The sequence below is a fragment of the Eretmochelys imbricata genome, chromosome 5, assembly GCF_965152235.1.
Source record: "Eretmochelys imbricata isolate rEreImb1 chromosome 5, rEreImb1.hap1, whole genome shotgun sequence".
In the NCBI taxonomy this organism is placed as follows: domain Eukaryota; kingdom Metazoa; phylum Chordata; order Testudines; family Cheloniidae; genus Eretmochelys; species Eretmochelys imbricata.
Window position 1 is genome coordinate 124502115 of NC_135576.1, and position 21371 is coordinate 124523485.

At 46.6% G+C, this 21371-nt stretch overlaps 1 protein-coding gene across 1 annotated transcript; it reads right to left on the reverse strand.

Moving 5' to 3' along the window:
* Nucleotides 1-6474: 6474 nt before the first annotated feature.
* On the reverse strand, nucleotides 6475-9577 carry TOMM5 (translocase of outer mitochondrial membrane 5). The gene is made up of 2 exons (XM_077817822.1): nucleotides 9307-9577; nucleotides 6475-7061 (listed from the first exon to the last, which is right to left on the reverse strand). Exons 1-2 carry the CDS (start codon nucleotides 9425-9427, stop codon nucleotides 7027-7029), a joined length of 156 nt encoding a protein of 51 aa, XP_077673948.1. The 5' UTR covers nucleotides 9428-9577; the 3' UTR covers nucleotides 6475-7026.
* Nucleotides 9578-21371: the final 11794 nt, after the last annotated feature.

Consider the following 21371-nt stretch of genomic DNA (forward strand, 5'->3'; position numbering starts at 1 on the left):
TTTCCGCAGCACTTTCCACAGAGAATGACCCTACTGCATATTCCACCAGACTTTCCATTTTTGTTTTTGCCAGCTTTATCTTGCTTGCCAAAGAGGAATCTCACTGTAGGCACACTGATAGTTTGCTGCCACAGTGAGGGTTGTTTTTATAGTGGGGGTACTGAAAGCAGAAACCATGAATTTGGTTATTACTACTTCAAGACAGGGGGTGCTACTGCTCCCCCAGCATCCCTAGTTCCAGCACCCCTGGGCACAGTTCACTGACAAACAACTGTACGAAGCTTCACCCCATGACAGACAGACCAATTCAGTTGCAGTGACAATGTCCACCGTTTTTGCGTTTTTTAGTGATTACAAATGTGTAATACAGATGTTCTGTTTTGCATTCTGAACAGTGAACTGGTGCTTTCCCCCGGTAAAATGGTGTTAAACAGGATTAATACCAGCATATTTTACTGTAAACATGCAATAACAAATCCTGCCACCGGCATTAGTTTTATCCCATTTAGCTGGCCAGGCTTTAAAGTCTGCAACCGTTAACGTATTTTCTTCAAATGTGCAGTGTCTGAAGTGTGTCCTCTCAAGAGGCATGGGACCTCTGGTGCAGGTATTACCCATTATCCTCACCACTCTCCATTGGTTATTTAAGTTGAAATTTGTTCTGTAATTTAACCGTAGAACTCTTTCTCCTACCAACTCTTCACTCTAGCACTGACACTTGCAGACACGGGGACATGAACAAAGTAACTGCATAATCCATGTCCTTTCTCCTCCTCCTGCCTCTTTTACGTCTGTCAAGTCTATCTTCTAGATGCTTCAGTGGAACCTGTGAAGTGCTTAGCATACTTAGGAGCTCTAGAAAGTATTCAGTTAGAATAAGGATTCTTCCTATATTATACGATAATAAGAATTCTTCTTCCTTGCCCTTAGATAGTAATTTTTCCATAGAAATATGCCCCCCATGTAGCCTCAAGTCTGAGGTAACACCCAGGAACTCCCCGAGAGAGAGAGGTTCTTAAAGGAATGTGTTTCTCATCATACAAGCTTTCCGGAGAGAAATAAATAAATAACGGAACACCAGAGAGTGACAGACCATCGGTTACAAATTCTCCCACCTACTGAACAACAAATAAATACCTACAACAAATGAAAAAAGGTATTCTCCTTTGGGGAATAACAGATGTTCAGTGCAGGACAGGGGTGTGGCAGGTAGCAAAGGCTGGGTTCCAGTTTTGTGTTTTCAAACCCTTTTTAGCCTCATGCCAAAGATTACTGAGCCACTTGAAAGGGTAAGTCTCTTGGGCCAAATTGCCAGTGAAAGTAATAAAAAAGACACTGGGTTCTGTGTTTGTGCTTGACAGAATATATCTCTGTGTTCACACCCTACACACAATTGTAATAATGTTTGTACAAGGTACGCCTTGTGAGGGGTCATTTAAAATCCCATAACTGGCTGATCAGTAATACCATGGCAAAAGGCACACAGCAACTGTGATACAGCATGGCCAGAGGTCAGCAGGAGAGTGTTAGAAGGGAGCCTTATTCCCTGTAGAGGGAAGAAAGTTTTCTATAAATTAATTAAAGCACCTGAAGCCAGTCACATGATAAAAACTCCCTGCTTCAATCAGACAAGAGGAGGAGTTGAAGCCGAGTGGATTGGTGTTGGAGCAGAGAGCAGTTTGGAGGGAAGCAGAGGGGAGTTTGGAGAAGTGCTGCAGTGGGCTAAGAAGACCAAGACCCTAGGTAAAGGGACACCTGGTTTGTGCAGAGGGAGGGCAGGAAGCCCCACAAGCTAAAGGGCAGGAGAGGGAAGTAGCCCAGGGGAAGGAACCGCTAGTTCTAGTGGTTTACTGCTATCCCTAGGGCCCCTGGGCTGGGACCTGGAGTAGGGGGCGGTCCTGGGACCCTCCCTCTTCACTCCCCTCCTCTAGGACACTAGTGGGGCAGTTAATACCCCAGTTCAGGGGCAAGAAACGGTGCCCTGAAACACACACACCCCCCACAAGAGAAAGCACGAGACCTATCATAGTAGTGCTGGCAATTTGCCACACAACACAAAAGGTAAAGTTATGAGCATAAGCTGAAATCATGACTGAAGTATGTTTCCTAGATAAGTCTGGGGAGTGGCTAAACCGGTACCTCATAGCCAAAGGGTAAGCTGACACCTCAGCCAGGTGTCAACAAGGCTGAAGGACCAATGCCTGCTCAATGGTCACTCTTTGACAAGGATGGGGGCGTGGGACCAAAATTACATCTTAGCAAAGAAACAACATGGGAGTTTCCCTTTTCACCAGGCTGTCTGTCATCTTCCTCCCAGCGGGACATGCTTCTCAAAGGGGGGACAGGACTATAAAAAGAAGGGCAGACACCCCAAAGTACCTGCCTCTCTCTCCCTGTCGCTGGCATCACACCTAAGAAGAAAAAGGAAAGCGGGTGTTGGGAGTCGGGGTGGGGGACTCCTGACCTGAAGAGTTTGTTCAGTAACCTTGCTGGAAATAGGTGGTGAGGAATTTTGTTTAAATCTAATAGTTTGTTAAGTTAGGCACTAGTAAGTGATTTATCTTTTGTTTTCTTTTAACCATTTTTTTTTATTTTATGCCTCCTGGCTTGTACTCACTTAAAATCTCTCTTTGAGTTAATAACCTTGTTTTACCGTTTTATCAATTCCAGTGTGTTTAAGCTGGAGTGTCTGGGTAATGCTATTTAAAATAATAAACTGGTATATTATTCCCTTAAAGGAATAAGGGACTCAATATGTTCACACTGTCCGGAAGAGGGCTGGGCATTACAGGACATACGTTTCTGGAGGGAAATCTGGGACTGGGCGTGTTGGTGTCACCCTGTGGTGATCTTTAAGGTTGGTAGGAGTCAAGGTGTCAGTGCTCACATCTTTTCCCAGCATTTCTCTCACCTTTTCAAACTGTAGATAACTAGGAGTAGGGCAGGACCATGTGCAGCGAAGAAGAAACAGGACAGCAGCATAAAGGTGAACTAGATCCATTAGAACTAGAGAACATTGCAAGCAGCAGCCACGAAGGCGGAATTAGGAACAGGCAACAGAGGCGTGTGCCTGGGGTTTTGGCTCCTGGAGTCAAGTGATGACATCAGAATGGTAGTTATTTTTAATTTTGTCCCCTAGGCTTCACAGCTACAATGCACCATAATGCTCTTCCTGAGCCATGACAGTGTATGATGAGTCCCATGGCCATGGGGCACCATGGGAGAAGTAGTCTGGCTTAAGAGCTCAGCAGGTAGAGAACTGGGCCACCATATATCCAAACTAGGGTTGTCAGTTTTGGTTGGACATATTCCTGGAGGTCTCCTCACATGACATAATCTTTAATTCCTGGAGACTTCAAGACAATCCTGGATGGTTGGCAACCCTAGTCCAAACTACAATTCCCAAGAAGGACGATGGTAGCATCTCCAAATTGTCAACTGAATTTCTCTGTTTTCAGGCATTAGGTTTTTGGACAAGTCATCGACATTTTCTGTGGAAAGCAAATACTTTTCATGAACATTTTTTAGTCAACACCCCATTTTTTGGGTAAAAAAAAAAAAAAGTTTCCACAGGTAATGTTTGACCAGCCCTAGTTGTTCACTATAAAATGGGTGGTGCTTTTCCAGTCGCATCCCCACCTCTTACCCCAGTAAAAGACACTGTCGTCGGGGTGATCTTCAAAATGGTTTACTGCTTAAAAGGACTTTAACCTGGGGGCAACTCAGGAAGTGTTCTGTCATTTATGGGGGTTGAAACCCCACTTCCTTATTCCAGAATAATTTGCAAAATACAACTGTGTGTGTGTGTTTGGTGGGGAAAGGGGGAAGAGGGACATGGGCCGCTATTTTATGCAAAGAAAAATACTTCAGGTCAGGAAATGACACGTCTCAGCTATTTCAGAATAGGGGAGAGGCTGCAGGGATGTGTCAAGAAGAATTTTGACCAAGAAGAATTTTGTTCTCACAGCTAGTGTTCATTTAAATAATGAATTAGTAATAAAATTGTAACAAATCAACCACGCTTATTCTGGTGAAATTTCTAAAAAAGTCTTACACTAATGATTTCTTTAAAATGTTTGGTCTGTGAATAAGGAACTGGGACAAGGCAAATGACTTCAGCCTTGTGTGTTAGTTTCTTTTAAAATGCAGTTAGCCCTTCATTGGTGATGTTCTAGAGCAGTGGTTCTCAAACTTTTATACTGGTGACCCCTTTCTCATAGCAAGCCTCTGAGTGCAACCCCCCTAATAAATTAAAAACACTTTTTAATGTATTTAACACCATTATACATGCTGGAGGCAAAGCGGTGTTTGGGGTGGAGGCTGACAGCTCAAGAGCCCCCAGGTAATAACCTCATGTCCCCGAGGGGACCCAGTTTGAGAACCCCTGTTCTAGAGGTCATAGGGGTGGCACATTGTTATTCACTCCTCCGCAAGGTGGAGGCACTGTGCACTGAGAATCCAGTTTTGCTCTTTGACCAGTAATCTAAGGCACCACGGGCCATCAGCCCAGGAGCAGGAAGAATGGCCCTGGTGAGACAGCCACATGGGAGGGAGGAGAAAATAGACTGTACCATACTGGGGAATCAGAGTGCTCCAGGAGGGAGCTACACCGCTGTGCCTGTGCAGTCTGAACCCACGGACGCGTCAGCATGCCTGCAGCCAGTGGCCAGTTGCAATGGAACACAGATTCTGCCCCCTGGCCCAGAGGACATTGACCATGATGTTTGTGAGTCCTGCTGGCAGCATTGTCTCCAGCCCCAAATTATTTTTGTACCTCTTCTCTGCATCCTTTCCAATTCTTCAGCTTCCTTTTTAAAATGCACACACCAGAACTGTACCCAGTATTCCAGCATCAGTCTCACCAATGCCATTCACACAGGTAAAAAATCACCTTCCGACTTACCACTCTCCTGTATCACATCCAAAGATGGCAGATCAGCCCTTTTTGTCACAACCCCCCTACAACCTAAACCTTTTCCGAGTCACTGCTTCCCAGGACAGTCCCCCATTCTGTACTGATGGCCTGTATCCCTTATTACTAGATCTATCACTCTGCCTTTGGCTCTGTACGACTGCCCTGTCCTCATCATTTATCACTCTGCTACTCTGTCATCTGAAAATTTTATCAGCAGTGATTTTATTTACTTTGAGATCACGGATGAAATGCTGAAGTGTTGGGCCTCGGACTGATTCCTGCAGAACCCCACTAAGAGCACCCCAGTTGTGACCCCACTGATGACTACTTGTTGAGATCAGTCAGCTAGCCAGCTCTTAATCCGTATAACATAGGCTTTAATATGGTATAGCACCCATTTTAATCAGAATCTCCTACACTACAAACTCATTTTACCGTAATCTGCGTTATATCTACAGTTACCTGTATCAGCCAAACTCAATCTCAGCAAAGAATGAAATCAGGTTTGTTTGACAAGTCCTATTTTCCATAAAATTATGTTGACTGGCATTAACAGGATTTCTATCCTTTCGCTATCAATATCAGCTTTTCCATTAGTTCACCCAGGATTGCTATCGGGTTAATAGGCCTATAGTTACCCAGGTAGCAGGACATGGTTGTGCAGGGACTTCTCTTAGAGTCCCCGAGGGTCAGATTCTCAAATGTATGTAGACTCTAGTGGGATTTTCATAAAAATCTGGCCCAGTGGGTCTCAGGACACTGAGTCAAAATTCCTGACTCACCTTTCTGGGCCCAGTAACAGTTCAACTCAGCATTGTGAGCTAATAGATGGTATAACATGGCTGTTGCTAATCTGGTCCAACTGCAGGAATCCACTCAAGGCTAGACTTGGAAGAAGTCGCCCTGCTACAAGGAAGTACCCAAGGAAATCCAGTTTGCTAAGCTACATTTTCTTTCTCCTAGGATTCAGCAATTTCTTTTCTGTGCTAGAAAAAGACCCAACAGCAAGGGACCCACCCTCCCCCGCCCCACGAGAGACAGGTGGGCAGAGAGTTTGGTTTTAGGAACGGGCAGAAGACTAGGAAGCATCAGCTATTATGATGATGGAGAAACTATGTCACGGCAAGAGATGAGAAAAGGGCATTTGTAAGCTTTACTGAATAATTTGGAACAACAAAATACATTTGAGGAAATCTTAACTCAAACCAGAGGCTGCACAGTCTAATGAACAGAGCACAAGACTGGAGCACAGGAGACGTGAGTTTAACTCCTGCTGTGCCACTCACTTTCTGGGTGACTTCCCTTCTTTGTGTCACTATTTCCCCATCTACCTTTTATCTGTCCTGTCTATTTTGACTGTAAACTTTTCAGGGCATGAACAGTCTCCTACTTAAAAAGGTACAAGCACTGCATTTCCTATCCCCTTCCTCATTCTTGCTATCATCTCTGCTTTTCCCAATCCCCACACACACCTCCCTCCCTCAACTCCATATATGAGAAACACTTTTGGGAAAGACGACTTTGGTGAGGAGATGGGAGTAAAAAAGATCCCACGAGCCTTCTACTGTAACTGATTTTATTAAAAATAAAGCAATAGAACTGTGCCTGAAATCACAGACTTGTTATTCCATTTTATTTCAACAAAAAATAAAAAAATCAACTAACTGGATTCAAGTTAACAGCTTCCTAGATGGAGTTTAGGGATCCAAACAAGTTCATTTTTCACACAGACAGGTTCAGTAAGATTGACAGCCATAGCACTGTGTTATTTTAGAGGTAGCTCCAGAACAAAGAAATCTGTTTGCACTTAATACTTCTTACAAAAATGGAGTATGATGCAATTTCTGGACACAAGACAAGGGCTGTACCAGCACAAATAGAGATATGCCGCCACATGGGAGCATTACATGACTTGAAATCAATCAGAAGGACAATAACCATTTTCCATACTTCCAGCTAGGCCATTGCTCTCACAAAGTCAAATATGCTTAAATGAAATTTTTAGATCCATTCGGTATGTGAAGTCTGCCTTTTGCATCTTGTTTATTAACAGAAAAGCAGCCACAATCCTTTGTGTTTCCATGTATCCAGTCTTTGTAGCTCTTCTGTATTCATATATTATCCAATTTCTTTAAGATATATGGAGCTGAAAAAGAATGTACAATCAAGATATAGATTTTTAGTTCAACTACACAGGATTACAAGTTGTTTTAGGCATACAATTTACTCTGCCTATCTCAAGGAAAAAACTAAACTTGCTGTTTGTCCACAAATTGATGATCTCCCATTGAGCAAAGCAAGAACCTGAGCAACACCTGAGCAAGAACCTCAAGCAAGGTCTTGAAAAGTGACCTGCAAAGAAAACAAAATGGGTGCTTGCACCCCATCCTCCCTCCCCCCCCAGCTGGCTTCCTATGGTGTATGAAGGAGGCTCAGAAGTTAGGAGGATTTTGCTTGCTTTTTACATTATAAATTCAGATCTACCTACACTAACTAGACTGCTTTCTGGAAGAGTTGGCAGGATGAAGAAATTAGAGTGCCAAGGAAGTTAGACTTGGGCCTTCTGTACATTAGAAAGGGTCTGGAAGTACAGCTATACTGGCAAACCCTCCTAGTGCAGATGCAGTTTACACTAGCAAAAATGTGCTTTTGCTTGTCTAGCTCATACCAGTTCCATGAACAAAATAAACCACACCAGCAAACGCAATTTTTGCAGTATAAAAAGGTCATAAAAAACCCACGAAGCAAGTTTCTAGTGCAGATCAGACCTGCATGAAGAGTAATTTTTATTGAGATTGTTAGTAGATTTGTTAACACCTGTTTAAATTAGTTTGGAGGAAATCTGTCAGTTTCAACATTGCTCTAATTGACATGTTTCAGAGTAACAGCCGTGTTAGTCTGTATTCGCAAAAAGAAAAGGAGTACTTGTGGCACCTTAGACTAACCAATTTATTTGAGCATGAGCTTTCGTGAGCTACAGCTCACTTCATCAGATGCATACCGTGGAAACTGCAGCAGACTTTATATATACACAGAGAATATGAAACAATACCTCCTCCCACCCCACTGTCCTGCTGGTAGGCTCTTGTACATGATAAAGCAGCAGACACCGGGATCAACCTAGTTTTCCCTTTGCAAGTCATCTGTAAAGAGGATAGTAGCGTGTCTTCCTGTAAGAATATTCCTTTACCCATCTAATTACATGTATGGTGAATATTTAAAGGATCCTAACTCAATGAATTACTTGTACACACCAATGCTTTTACATGAACATACAATGCACACAGCAAAACAGTATTATGTTGCTGCGTTTTCTTGCCTTTGTAGTAAACTATATGTCAGTCTCACTTTGCTTTGCTGACAAGGGGTAATTATTCCATTACTTGACAAATGCAACACACTATAATGGACAGGAATGCCCTCAGGTAACTTTTGGTGTGCCTCCCTCTTACTCTTAGCTTTTTTCTTTTTTAAGGGTGATCGATACCTTAATGGCTTGAGGGCCTGCAGAAGTACAAGTTCAGTGTTACAACTTATAACGTCATATTTTAAGGAGCTGAGTAGAAGGTTTACTTTGAAGACAGAACTAGTGTTAGAGAACCCAGAATTTAAGAAGCTATTCCGAGGTCTGACAGCCAAAGAGCTGCACCAGGAGACAGTCACCCCGGGCACGTTTACTGAGACAGGCGTGGGGCAGAGAGATCCAGCAGAACGACCCTTGTAAAACGAACGTGAGCCGCTCCCCGCCCGTGTCGGACCCGGCGAACGATTCGCTGCAGCGACAGGCTCCAAGCCCCGCGGGGCAGCGCGGCCTCGGGGCCGTACACTGAGGCCCTTAGTTTTTTCTGTCTTTTCAGGCTTTAAAACTTGACACCTGATCTGCACATGCGAAAAGCCGGGAGACTTTCCCCGACGCCCTGTTTTCGCCGGGGGCAGGAGGTCCGGCCGGCCCAAGGCAGCTTGGGGCTTTTGCGGCGGGCTGCACAGCCGGCTGCACCCCAGCGTCCCCGCAGCGTCCCCAGCCGGGGTGCAGCTGGCCGCGGGGTGCCTGCACGGCCATCAGCAGGGGCCCCGGCACCAGCACGGGCCCCGGCGAGCAGCCCAGCGCCCCGGCCCCACGCCCCGGCGCTGCCGCCCCGCCCCCGGCGCTGCCCGCTGCCCGCTGCCCGCTCCCCGCCCGGCGAGCCCGAGGGTTCCCCGCGCCTGCCGGCTCCGCGCTGCGCCCCACGGGCGGGCACGGCACGTGCGGAGCGCGCCCCGAGCGCCGGCCGGGTCTCGGGCGGGGGGGGGGGGGGGGGGGAGGGGACAGCGCGCGCCCACGTGGGGCGGGCGGCTGGTGGCGAGGCCCTGGGGGAGGGGAAGGGCCGGCGCGCGCCCCGCCCGCCACTCACTGATCCGCAGCAGCGCCACGTAGATGAGGAAGGTGCGGACCGAGCTGAGAACATCCTGCCGCATCTTCCGCTTCAGCTCCTCCGGGTCCATCTTGGGCCCCAGCCCCTCGATCCGGAACATGGCGGCGGCCAGGCAGCTCGGGCTTTGTGGCCGGGACTGCTGCGGGGCGGCGGGCGCTGCTGCCCCGCTCCGCCCTCTGGCCCCGCCCGCGCTACGGCGCCTCAGCAGGGACCTGCCCGGTCACAACCCCTTCACCGTCACTCCGCGCAGGGGCGGAGGAAAGGCCGGGAGCGGGTCACGTGACGACGGAGCGGCGTGGCGCCCAAGAAGCCGTCGCGGGAGCATGCGCGGGAGCCGCACTGAAGCCTGGCTGCCCTCATCGTGGTGGAGGAGGCGCTGTGCACCTAGCGGCTCTGTGGGCGCGGCCGGGCGGGGGCGGGTGTGGCCCGCGGGCGGCTGTGTCGCTTCGAAGCCAGAGGGGACCACTGTGAGCCTCTCGTCTGAGCCCCGGCCGAGCGCAGGCCCCACAGTCGCGCCTAGCGGGGCGTTGTGCCAGCTCAGGCACTAACAAGCTTCAACGGGCTCTTATTTGCGAAGTGGAAACCTCCTTACCAAGCTGCTGCTGCTGCACCGTCCGTAGCTCTCTCCCGGCGGCTCAGCTCCTCTTCCTGTTTCCTGGCCTTTCAGGCTCCCGACAGCCGGGGCTCCCAAGGCTAATAATTACAAGCAACATCTAAACACCACGTTCCCGCCTCGCTTAAGAAACCCTCCCAATTAAAATAAACATTATTGTTCTCACCACAGGAACAAATATGAAAGAAGACACTATACTGTTGGCAGAACTATTACACTGAAAACAGCGTCGATACTACATAACGTAGCCTCTAGTCCAGACAGGTGGCCGTCTGGGTCTGACAGACCGTCTCTCAAGCCCCGGTTCCAGTGCGATGTCTTGTGTTGGTGCTACGGTGAAGTCATCCAATGCAGACTGGGTGTTGGCATCATCTCCTCATAGGCAGGTGCAAGATAAGAAGCATTCCATACCCGCCCATCCGAAAGTCGATAGGTCCCTTCTTCTCTATGATTTTAAGAGGAGCTGTGAATTTATGGTCCCCTTTGCGTAAAATTCCAGGTTTTCGTATTCTAACGAAGGAACCACACTCAAACTTTGGTTCCTTAGCACCCCGCCGCTTGTCTGTGAAAGCCTTAGACTTTGCTTGGTTCTGTTCAACTGTTTTTCCCACATCATCCTCATTTGGGGCACCAGGTCATGCATTTAACAATCCAGCAATGTTCAGTTTAGTATTCATCTGTTTTCCATGCAGTAACTCTGCGGGTGATCTTTGTGTTGTGGCATGTCGTGGAGCCCAGTATGCTTGCAAGATATCAGTAGTGAAGGGTATCCACAATCACCCTTCCAGTTTAGCCGTTTGCAAACTCTCTTTCAAACTTCTGTTAAATCATTCGATTTCCCCATTGGCTTGAGGGTAATATAGGGATGACCTTCTGTGTAAAATGTTCCTCTGTGCTAGAAAAGTTTCAAACTCCAGGGAAGTAAATTGACTACCATTATCTGAAACCAGTTCTTTGGGGTTACCTTCCCTGTTAAAAACTGAAGAGAGGAACTTACTTACTGTAGCAGAAGAGATTTGTGATGTAAAAGCTACCTCAGGCCATTTACTGAAATAGTCTATTAAAGTGATGGCATAACGGCAGTCAATTGGAGCAGTATCAAAGGGTTCTACAATGTCAATAGCCACTTTTTCCCATGCAGATTCAAGAAGAGAAACGGGCTGTAATGGAGGGGTACATGTCACTGCTGTCTTATCATGCATTTGGCAAGTGACACAGGATTTTATGAGTGCTTCAGTTTGAGAGTCCATCCCTGGCCACCAATACAGATCCCGTGTTGTCGTTTGGTTCGGACAATTCCTTGATGAGAATCGTGTGCCAGGTGTATGAGTTTTGACTGTAATTCTTCTGGCACAAGGAGCCGGTGTGTACCTTGTAGCACACAGCCATCAAACAAAGAAAGTTCATCCTGAACTCTAAAATAAGGCAGCAAAACTGGGTCAAGGTTTTTAGGGTGACTGGGCCATCTCTTTGTCAGAAATTCCCGTAGTTTTTATTGAATTGGACACGCTGAACAAGCAGCTTGAAATTGTTCTCTTGTAACTGCAGTGAGAGTGCTTGTAATAAGCACAACCACTACATCCTCATCCTCCGGTGGACCATCTGGTGAAAGCAAAGGCAGGCGAGAAAGTTTCCAGGTTTATATTCCAGTTCATAATTGAAAGAGAGTAGTCTTGCAGACCATCGAGCAGTACAGTATCCTGCTCTTCCCAGGCCTTTCGTGGTGAGCAATGTCGTCAAAGGGCTGTGGTCTGTGAGCAACTTGAACGTGTGGCCCCACAGGTAAGTTCTCCATTTTTCAGTAGCCCAGACACAAGCAAGTGCTTCTGTTTCGACTGTAGAATATTTTCTCTCAGCATTACTTAGTGTCCTTGAAGCAAATGCAACAGTCCTCTCTGTGTTGTCCTCATGCAGTTGTGTGAGAATAGCCCCAAGTCCATAATCAGAAGCATCAGTAGTTACAATTGTGGGCAATGCAGGACTGAATAGTGCAAGTACTGGACTATGTACAATCAAGTCTTTCACCATTTCGAAACTAGCTTGTGCATCTGTTGTCCACACTAAGGTTGAACTTCTCCATAGTAATTCCCGTAACGGTTCAATGACAGAAGCATAATTGGGAATTAATTTTGCATACCAGGAGGTAAGACCCAAGAAGGTACGTAAGGTTTGCAAATCTGTTGGAGGAGGAGCATTTGAAATTGCCAGGATATGATCTGGATCAGGTTTTAGTACAGCCTGTGAAATTGTATGCCCCAGAAAGGAGAGTTCAGTTTGTCTAAATTTGCATTTGGACCTATTAAGCTGGAGGCCTGCTGTGCTGATGCAGATTAGTACAGACTGCAGGTTATTGTCATGCTCTTCAGACATATTTCCAAACACGATAATATCATCCAGATAGCACTGAACTCCATGTTGATTCTTCAGAATCAATGACATCATTTTTTGGAAGGCACTTGGGGCAGATGCGAGACCGTATGGAACACGTTTAAAACGAAATAATCCCTCGTGTGTAATAAATGCTGTGAGTTCTCTGCTATCTTCATGCAACGTAACCTGGTGGTATGCGCTCTGCAAATCAAGAATAGAAAACATCTTTGCTCCGTGGAGTTCTGCAAATACTTCTTCTATGTGAGGAAGAGGATGGCAGTAAATCACAATAGTTTGATTTGGTTCCCTTAAGTCCACACAAAGGTGAATGCCTCCACCCTTCTTCTGCGTCACTACAATAGGTGAAACCCAATCCGAGGAGTCGATCTCTTCAATAATGTCCTTTTAAACAAGTTTTCTAAATTCCTCTGAAACAGCTTCCCTGACTGAAAATGGTAAGTGCCGTAACTTCTGTCCTACAGGCATCATGTTATTCCGCATTTTAACTTTATACAGAAACCCATAAGCACAGCCAAGTTTCTCCTCAACCTGGTGTTGGGTCCCAGCTGAAACTGTTGTGTGTACCGCAAGAGTGCTTTGCTGAGGAAGATCAATTCATCCATTAACTATCCTGAGATTTAAAGCAGCCAATAAATCTCTGTCAAGGATAGGAGTGCCTTTGTGGACAATGTAGAACTCTGCAGTTACACAGCAATCACCAAAAGTAACTATTACTGGCAGGTTTCAGAGTAGCGGCTGTGTTAGTCTGTATCCGCAAAAAGAAAAGGAGTACTTGCGGCACCTTAGAGACTAAGACATTTATCTGAGCATAAGCTTTCGTGGGCTACAGCTCACTTCATCAGATGCATTCAGTGGAAAATACAGTGGGGAGATTTATATACACAGAGAACATGAAACAATGGGTGTTATCATACACACTGTAAGGAGAGTGATCAGGTAAGGTGAGCTATTACCAGCAGGAGAGAAAAAAAACCTTTTGTAGTGGTAATCAAGGTGGGCCATTTCCAGCAGTTGACAAGAACGTGTGAGGAACAGTAGGGGGGGGAATAAATATGGGGAAATAGCTTTACTTTGTGTAATGACACATCCACTCCCAGACCTTATTCAAGCCTAAGTTAATGGTGTCCAGTTTGCAAATTAATTCCAATTCAGCAGTCTCTCATTGGAGTCTGTTTTTGAAGTTTTTTTGTTGAAGAATTGCCACTTTTAGGTCTGTAATCGAGTGACCAGAGAGATTGAAGTGTTCTCTGACTGGTTTTTGAATGTTATAATTCTTGACGTCTGATTTGTGTCCATTTATTCTTTTACGTAGAGACTATCCAGTTTGGCCAATGTACATGGCAGAGGGGCATTGCTGGCACATGATGGCATATATCACATTGGTAGATGTGCAGGTGAATGAGCCTCTGATAGTGTGGCTGATGTGATTAGGCCCTATGATGGTGTCCCCTGAATAGATATGTGGACACAGTTGGCAATGAGCTTTGTTGCAAGGATAGGTTCCTGGGGTAGTGGTTCTGTTGTGTGGTGCATGGTTGCTGGTGAGTATTTGCTTCAGGCTGGGGGGCTGTCTGTAAGCAAGGACTGGCCTGTCTCCCAAGATCTGTGAGAGTGATGGGTCATCCTTCAGGATAGGTTGTAAATCCTTGATGATGTGTGTCATAAATATAAAGGGAAGGGTAAACCCCTTTGAAATCCCTCCTGGCCAGGGGAAAGCTCCTCTCACCTGTAAAGGGTTAAGAAGCTAAAGGTAACCTCGCTGGCACCTGACCAAAATGACCAATGAGGAGACAAGATACTTTCAAAAGCTGGGAGGAGGGAGAGAAAGAAGGGGTCTGTGTCTGTCTGTATGCTGGGTCTTTGCCGGGGATAGACCAGGAATGGAGTCTTAGAACTTTTAGTAAGTAATCTAGCTAGGTATGTGTTAGATTATGATTTCTTTAAATGGCTGAGAAAAGAATTGTGCTGAATAGAATAACTATTTCTGTCTGTGTATCTTTTTTGTAACTTAAGGTTTTGCCTAGAGGGGTTCTCTATGTTTTTGAATCTGATTACCCTGTAAGATATCTACCATCCTGATTTTACAGGGGGGATTTCTTTATTTCTATTTACTTCTATTTTTTATTAAAAGTCTTCTTGTAAAAAACTGAATGCTTTTTCATTGTTCTCAGATCCAAGGGTTTGGGTCTGTGGTCACCTATGCAAATTGGTGAGGCTTTTTATCCAACATTTCCCAGGAAAGGGGGGGTGCAAGTGTTGGGAGGATTGTTCATTGTTCTTAAGATCCAAGGGTCTGGGTCTGTAGTCACCTAGGCAAATTGGTGAGGCTTTTTACCAAACCTTGTCCAGGAAGTGGGGTGCAAGGTTTTGGGAAGTATTTTGGGGGGAAGGACGCGTCCAAACAGCTCTTCCCCAGTAACCAGTATTAGTTTGGTGATGGTAGCGGCCAGTCCAAGGACAACGGGTGGAATATTTTGTACCTTGGGGAAGTTTTGACCTAAGCTGGTAAAGATAAGCTTAGGAGGTTTTTCATGCAGGTCCCCACATCTGTACCCTAGAGTTCAGAGTGGGGGAGGAACCTTGACATGGTGGCATAGTGGTGGGATTAACCTGAAATCATTTTGAGATCCAGTTGAGATTTTTTGAACTAGAAATACAGATTTTAAAAAGGAAATTTTTTTTCCTTTGGAAAGGAAGTCCAGAAAGCAGCTGAAACTGAAAGCAGCTTGGTTTTTCTCTGCTTTGTGGCCAAGCAGAGACAAAAGGGGATTATCTTTGTGAATTGCAGGTTTTCTTTGCCTGGAGGCAGGGTACTTAACTCCTGCAGGGAAATTCACAGTCTTCCAACCCAGAGTTTTTATTTTCTTTTCTTCCTAAAAGTAAATAGGGGGTGTGTGTTCTACCCATTTGCTTTTTCTTTGGGCTGGGTAAGCAGGTTTCCAAGTAGTTGGAGGTTTTTTGCTTTAATTTGGGCCCAGAGCAGAGACAAGGGAATTGTCTTTTTCTGTAGGCTGACAATCACTATCAGAGAATAGGTATTCTATTCCAGCACAGCAAAATTTTACAGCCAAGTTTTGTTTGTTTATTTCTAAACATTGGGTGTAAAGTTAGTTAAAAACAGAGAGGTTAGAATGACAAAATCCACGGCTCGACAAAAGCTGGAATTAGCCAGATTTCAGGCTGCGGAAAAACAAAGGGAACATGAAAGACAGATAGAACTCATGCGGCTGAAAATGGAAGCAAGGGACAAAGAAATGGAAGCAAGGGCCAAAGAACTGGAGGAGAAGGAAAAAGAGAGGAAGCATGTGGAGGAGGTGGAGAAGATAAAGGCTCAGCGGAATATCCCAACAAACCCTAGTAATCCTTCTCCAAGTACCACTTCCCATCCCAGAAAGTTCCCCACCTACAAGGCAGGTGATGATACTGAGGCCTTCTTAGAAAACTTCGAAAGGGCCTGCCTTGGGTACAACATCTCTACTGACCAATACATGGTAGAGCTGAGGCCGCAGCGCAGTGGACCCTTAGCTGAGGTGGCAGCTGAAATGCCTAAAGAACACATGAACAAGTATGAACTGTTTAAATCCAAGGCGAGAGTCAGAATGGGGATAACACCCGAGCAGTCTCGTCGGAGGTTCAGAGCCCTAAGGTGGAAACCAGACGTGTCATTTACCCGACATGCCTACCACATGGTGAAACATTGGGATGCCTGGATATCAGGAGCAAGTGTTGACTCTCCAGTAAATTTGCCCTTCCTAATGCAAATGGAACAATTCTTAGAGGGTGTTCCTGAGGAAATAGAAAGATACATCCTAGATGGGAAACCCAAAACTGTAATCGAGGCAGGAGAGATTGGAGCCAGATGGGTGGAGGTGGCAGAGAAGAAGAAAACTGGTCGCAGTTGGAGCAGAGACCAGAAGGGACCACCCCAGACAACACCCTATTACCGGGGGCCGCCCAAAGCCCCACCTACCTCCCAAAGAACCCTCCAGACCCCTTATCATCCCACCACTCCGTTCTCCAGCAACCCTCCTCGCCCCAGTGACCCGTCAGCTGGACGATGTTTTAAATGTAACGAGCTGGGGCATGTAAAGGCCAACTGCCCCAAGAACCCCAACAGATTACAGTTCATTGCACCGGAATCACACCAGAGGTCCACAGGCCCAGATACCTCCCAGATACCCTTGGAGCGGAGGGAAACTGTGAGTGTGGACGGGAAGAAGGTCACCGCGTGGAGGGACACCGGAGCACAAGTGTCAGCTATCCATGCTTCCTTAGTGGGCCCCAATTTAATCAACCCAGAGATCCAAGTGACGATTCAACCCTTCAAGTCCAACTCTTTCAATTTGCCTACAGCCAAGTTGCCTGTCCAGTACAAGGGCTGGTCAGGAATGTGGACTTTTGCAGTCTATGATGATTATCCCATCCCCATGCTGTTGGGGGAAGACTTGGCCAAGCATGTAAAGCAGGCCAAGAGGGTGGGAACGGTCACCCGCAGCCAGGCTAAACAAGCCGTGAGGCCTAGCTCTGTTCCGGAAACTTCTATCAGGACCCGGTCAGAGGTGATGGACCCGGACCCCAGGCCAATGTCTGCAACAGCAGTAGTGGATCCAGCCCAGAGACCCAGACGGAACCAGTCCCAGAACCGGAACCAGCCGAACAACCAACACCAGACCCCGTGTCAGCACTGAATCCAGTACTTGCAACCTCAACACCAGAGGGCCCCACCGAACCTGAACTGGCAGCAGCCGATAACCCTACACAAGAGGCTCAGCCGGAGCCTGAATCCCAACATAGTGCACCAGCGGAGAGCGGTTCACAGTCAACAGAAACAGCTCCATCCCCTATATCGCTTCCAGAGGGACCAAGCCTAGGTCCACAATCCCATGAGGAACTGATGTCTCCAGCATCAAGGGAACAGTTCCAGACTGAACAGGAAGCAGATGAAAGCCTCCAGAGAGCTTGGACGGCGGCACGGAGCAACCCACCGCCTCTCAGCTCTTCTAATCGATCCAGGTTTGTTGTAGAAAGAGGACTTTTATACAAGGAAACTCTTTCTGGTGGACACCAGGAAGACTGGCATCCTCAGAGACAGTTGGTAGTTCCAACTAAATACCAGGCCAAGCTCTTGAGCTTAGCCCACGATCACCCTAGTGGCCATGCTGGGGTGAACAGGACCAAAGACCGTTTGGGGGGATCATTCCACTGGGAGGGAATGGGCAAGGATGTTTCTACCTATGTCCAGTCTTGTGAGGTGTGCCAAAGAGTGGGAAAACCCCAAGACCAGGTCAAAGCCCCTCTACAACCACTCCCCATCATTGAAGTTCCATTTCAGCGAGTAGCTGTGGATATTCTGGGTCCTTTTCCGAAAAAGACACCCAGAGGAAAGCAGTACATACTGACTTTCATGGATTTTGCCACCCGATGGCCGGAAGCAGTAGCTCTAAGCAACACCAGGGCTAAAAGTGTGTGCCAGGCACTAGCAGACATTTTTGCCAGGGTAGGTTGGCCCTCCGACATCCTCACAGATGCAGGGACTAATTTCCTGGCAGGAACTATGAAAAACCTTTGGGAAGCTCATGGGGTAAATCACTTGGTTGCCACTCCTTACCACCATCAAACAAATGGCATGGTGGAGAAGTTTAATGGAACTTTGGGGGCCATGATACGTAAATTCGTAAATGAGCACTCCAATGATTGGGACCTAGTATTGCAGCAGTTGCTCTTTGCCTACAGAGCTGTACCACATCCCAGTTTAGGGTTTTCCCCATTTGAACTTGTATATGGCCGTGAGGTTAAGGGGCCATTGCAGTTGGTGAAGCAGCAATGGGAGGGATTTACACCTTCTCCAGGAACTAACATTCTGGACTTTGTAACCAACCTACAAAACACCCTCCGAACCTCTTTAGCCCTTGCTAGAGAAAACTTACAGGATGCTCAAAAAGAGCAAAAAGCCTGGTATGATAAACATGCCAGAGAGCGTTCTTTCAAAGTAGGAGACCAGGTCATGGTCTTAAAGGCGCTCCAGGCCCATAAAATGGAAGCATCGTGGGAAGGGCCATTCATGGTCCAGGAGCGCCTGGGAGCTGTTAATTATCTCATAGCATTCCCCACTTCCAACCGAAAGCCTAAGGTGTACCATATTAATTCTCTAAAGCCCTTTTATTCCAGAGAATTAAAGGTTTGGCAGTTTACAGCCCAGGGAGGAGACGACGCTGAGTGGCCTGAAGGTGTCTACTACGAAGGGAAATGTGCTGGTGGTGTGGAAGAGGTGAACCTCTCCATGACCCTTGGGCGTATGCAGCGACAGCAGATCCAGGAGCTGTGCACTAGCTACGCGCCAACGTTCTCAGCCACCCCAGGACTGACTGAACGGGCATACCACTCCATTGACACAGGTAATGCTCACCCAATTAGGGTCCAACCTTACCGGGTGTCTCCTCAAGCTAAAACTGCTATAGAACGGGAGATCCAGGATATGTTACAGATGGGTGTAATCCGCCCCTCTGAAAGTGCATGGGCATCTCCAGTGGTTCTAGTTCCCAAACCAGATGGGGAAATACGTTTTTGCGTGGACTACCGTAAGCTAAATGCTGTAACTCGCCCAGACAACTATCCAATGCCACGCACAGATGAACTATTAGAGAAACTGGGACGGGCCCAGTTCATCTCTACCTTGGACTTAACCAAGGGGTACTGGCAGGTACCGCTAGATGAATCTGCCAAGGAAAGGTCAGCCTTCATCACACATCTCGGGCTGTATGAATTTAATGTACTCCCTTTCGGGCTGCGAAATGCACCCGCCACTTTCCAAAGACTTGTAGATGGTCTCCTAGCGGGATTAGGAGAATATGCAGTCGCCTACCTTGACGACGTGGCCATATTTTCGGATTCCTGGGCAGACCACCTGGAACATCTACAAAAAGTCCTTGAGCGCATAAGGGAGGCAGGACTAACTGTTAAGGCTAAGAAGTGTCAAATAGGCCTAAACAGAGTGACTTACCTTGGACACCAGGTGGGTCAAGGAACTATCAGCCCCCTACAGGCCAAAGTGGATGCTATCCAAAAGTGGCCTGTCCCAAGGTCAAAGAAACAGGTTCAATCCTTCTTAGGCTTGGCCGGTTATTACAGACGATTTGTACCGCACTACAGCCAAATCGCTGCCCCACTGACAGACCTAACCAAAAAGAAACAGCCAAATGCTGTTCAGTGGACCGAAAAGTGTCAGAAGGCCTTTAACAAGCTTAAAGCGACACTCATGTCTGACCCTGTACTAAGGGCCCCAGACTTTGACAAACCGTTCCTAGTAACCACAGATGCGTCCGAGCATGGTGTGGGAGCAGTTTTAATGCAGAAAGGACCTGATCAAGAATTCCACCCTGTAGTGTTTCTCAGCAAAAAACTGTCTGAGAGGGAAAGCAACTGGTCAGTCACTGAAAAAGAATGTTACGCCATTGTCTATGCTCTGGAAAAGCTACGCCCATATGTTTGGGGACGGCGTTTCCACCTGCAAACCGACCATGCTGCACTGAAGTGGCTTCACACCGTCAAGGAAACTAACAAAAAAGTTCTTCGGTGGAGTTTAGCTCTCCAAGATTTTGATTTCGACATCCAACACATCTCAGGAGCTTCTAACAAAGTGGCTGATGCACTCTCCTGTGAAAGTTTCCCAGAATCAACTGGTTAAAATCGTCCTTGAGATGTGGAAAATATTGTTAGTCTTTATGTACTTGGTAGTATATTTAGAGATGCATGTGTCTTATTAACTCTGTTTTTCCTAGAGCTCCAGGAAGAAATCCCAGCCAGTGTTTCACCCTAGCTGAGATTTGGGGGGCGTGTCATAAATATAAAGGGAAGGGTAAACCCCTTTGAAATCCCTCCTGGCCAGGGGAAAGCTCCTCTCACCTGTAAAGGGTTAAGAAGCTAAAGGTAACCTCGCTGGCACCTGACCAAAATGACCAATGAGGAGACAAGATACTTTCAAAAGCTGGGAGGAGGGAGAGAAAGAAGGGGTCTGTGTCTGTCTGTATGCTGGGTCTTTGCCGGGGATAGACCAGGAATGGAGTCTTAGAACTTTTAGTATGTAATCTAGCTAGGTATGTGTTAGATTATGATTTCTTTAAATGGCTGAGAAAAGAATTGTGCTGAATAGAATAACTATTTCTGTCTGTGTATCTTTTTTGTAACTTAAGGTTTTGCCTAGAGGGGTTCTCTATGTTTTTGAATCTAATTACCCTGTAAGATGTCTACCATCCTGATTTTACAGGGGGGATTTCTTTATTTCTATTTACTTCTATTTTTTATTAAAAGTCTTCTTGTAAAAAACTGAATGCTTTTTCATTGTTCTCAGATCCAAGGGTTTGGGTCTGTGGTCACCTATGCAAATTGGTGAGGCTTTTTACCAAACCTTGTCCAGGAAGTGGGGTGCAAGGTTTTGGGAAGTATTTTGGGGGGAAGGACGCGTCCAAACAGCTCTTTCCCAGCAACCAGTATTAGTTTGGTGGTGGTAGCGGCCAGTCCAAGGACAACGGGTGGAATATTTTGTACCTTGGGGAAGTTTTGACCTAAGCTGGTAAAGATAAGCTTAGGAGGTTTTTCATGCAGGTCCCCACATCTGTACCCTAGAGTTCAGAGTGGGGGAGGAACCTTGACAATGTGTTGGAGAGGTTTTAGTTGGGAGCTGAAGGTAATGGCTAGTGGCATTCTGTTATTTTCTTTGTTGGGCCTGTCCTGTAGTAGGTAACTTCTGGGTACTCTTCTGGCTTTATCAATCTGTTTCTTCACGTTAGCAGGTGGGTATTGTAGTTGTAAGAATGCTTGATAGAGATCTTGTAGGTGTTTGTCTCTGTCTGAGGGGTTGGAGCAAATGCGGTTGTATCGTAGAGCTTGGCTGTAGACAATGGATCGTGTGGTGTGGTCTGGATGAAAGCTAGAGGCATGTAGGTAAGTATAGCGGTCAGTAGGTTTCTGGTATAGGGTGGTGTTTATGTGACCATCGCTTATTAGCACTGTAGTGTCCAGGAAGTAGATCTCTTGTGTGGAC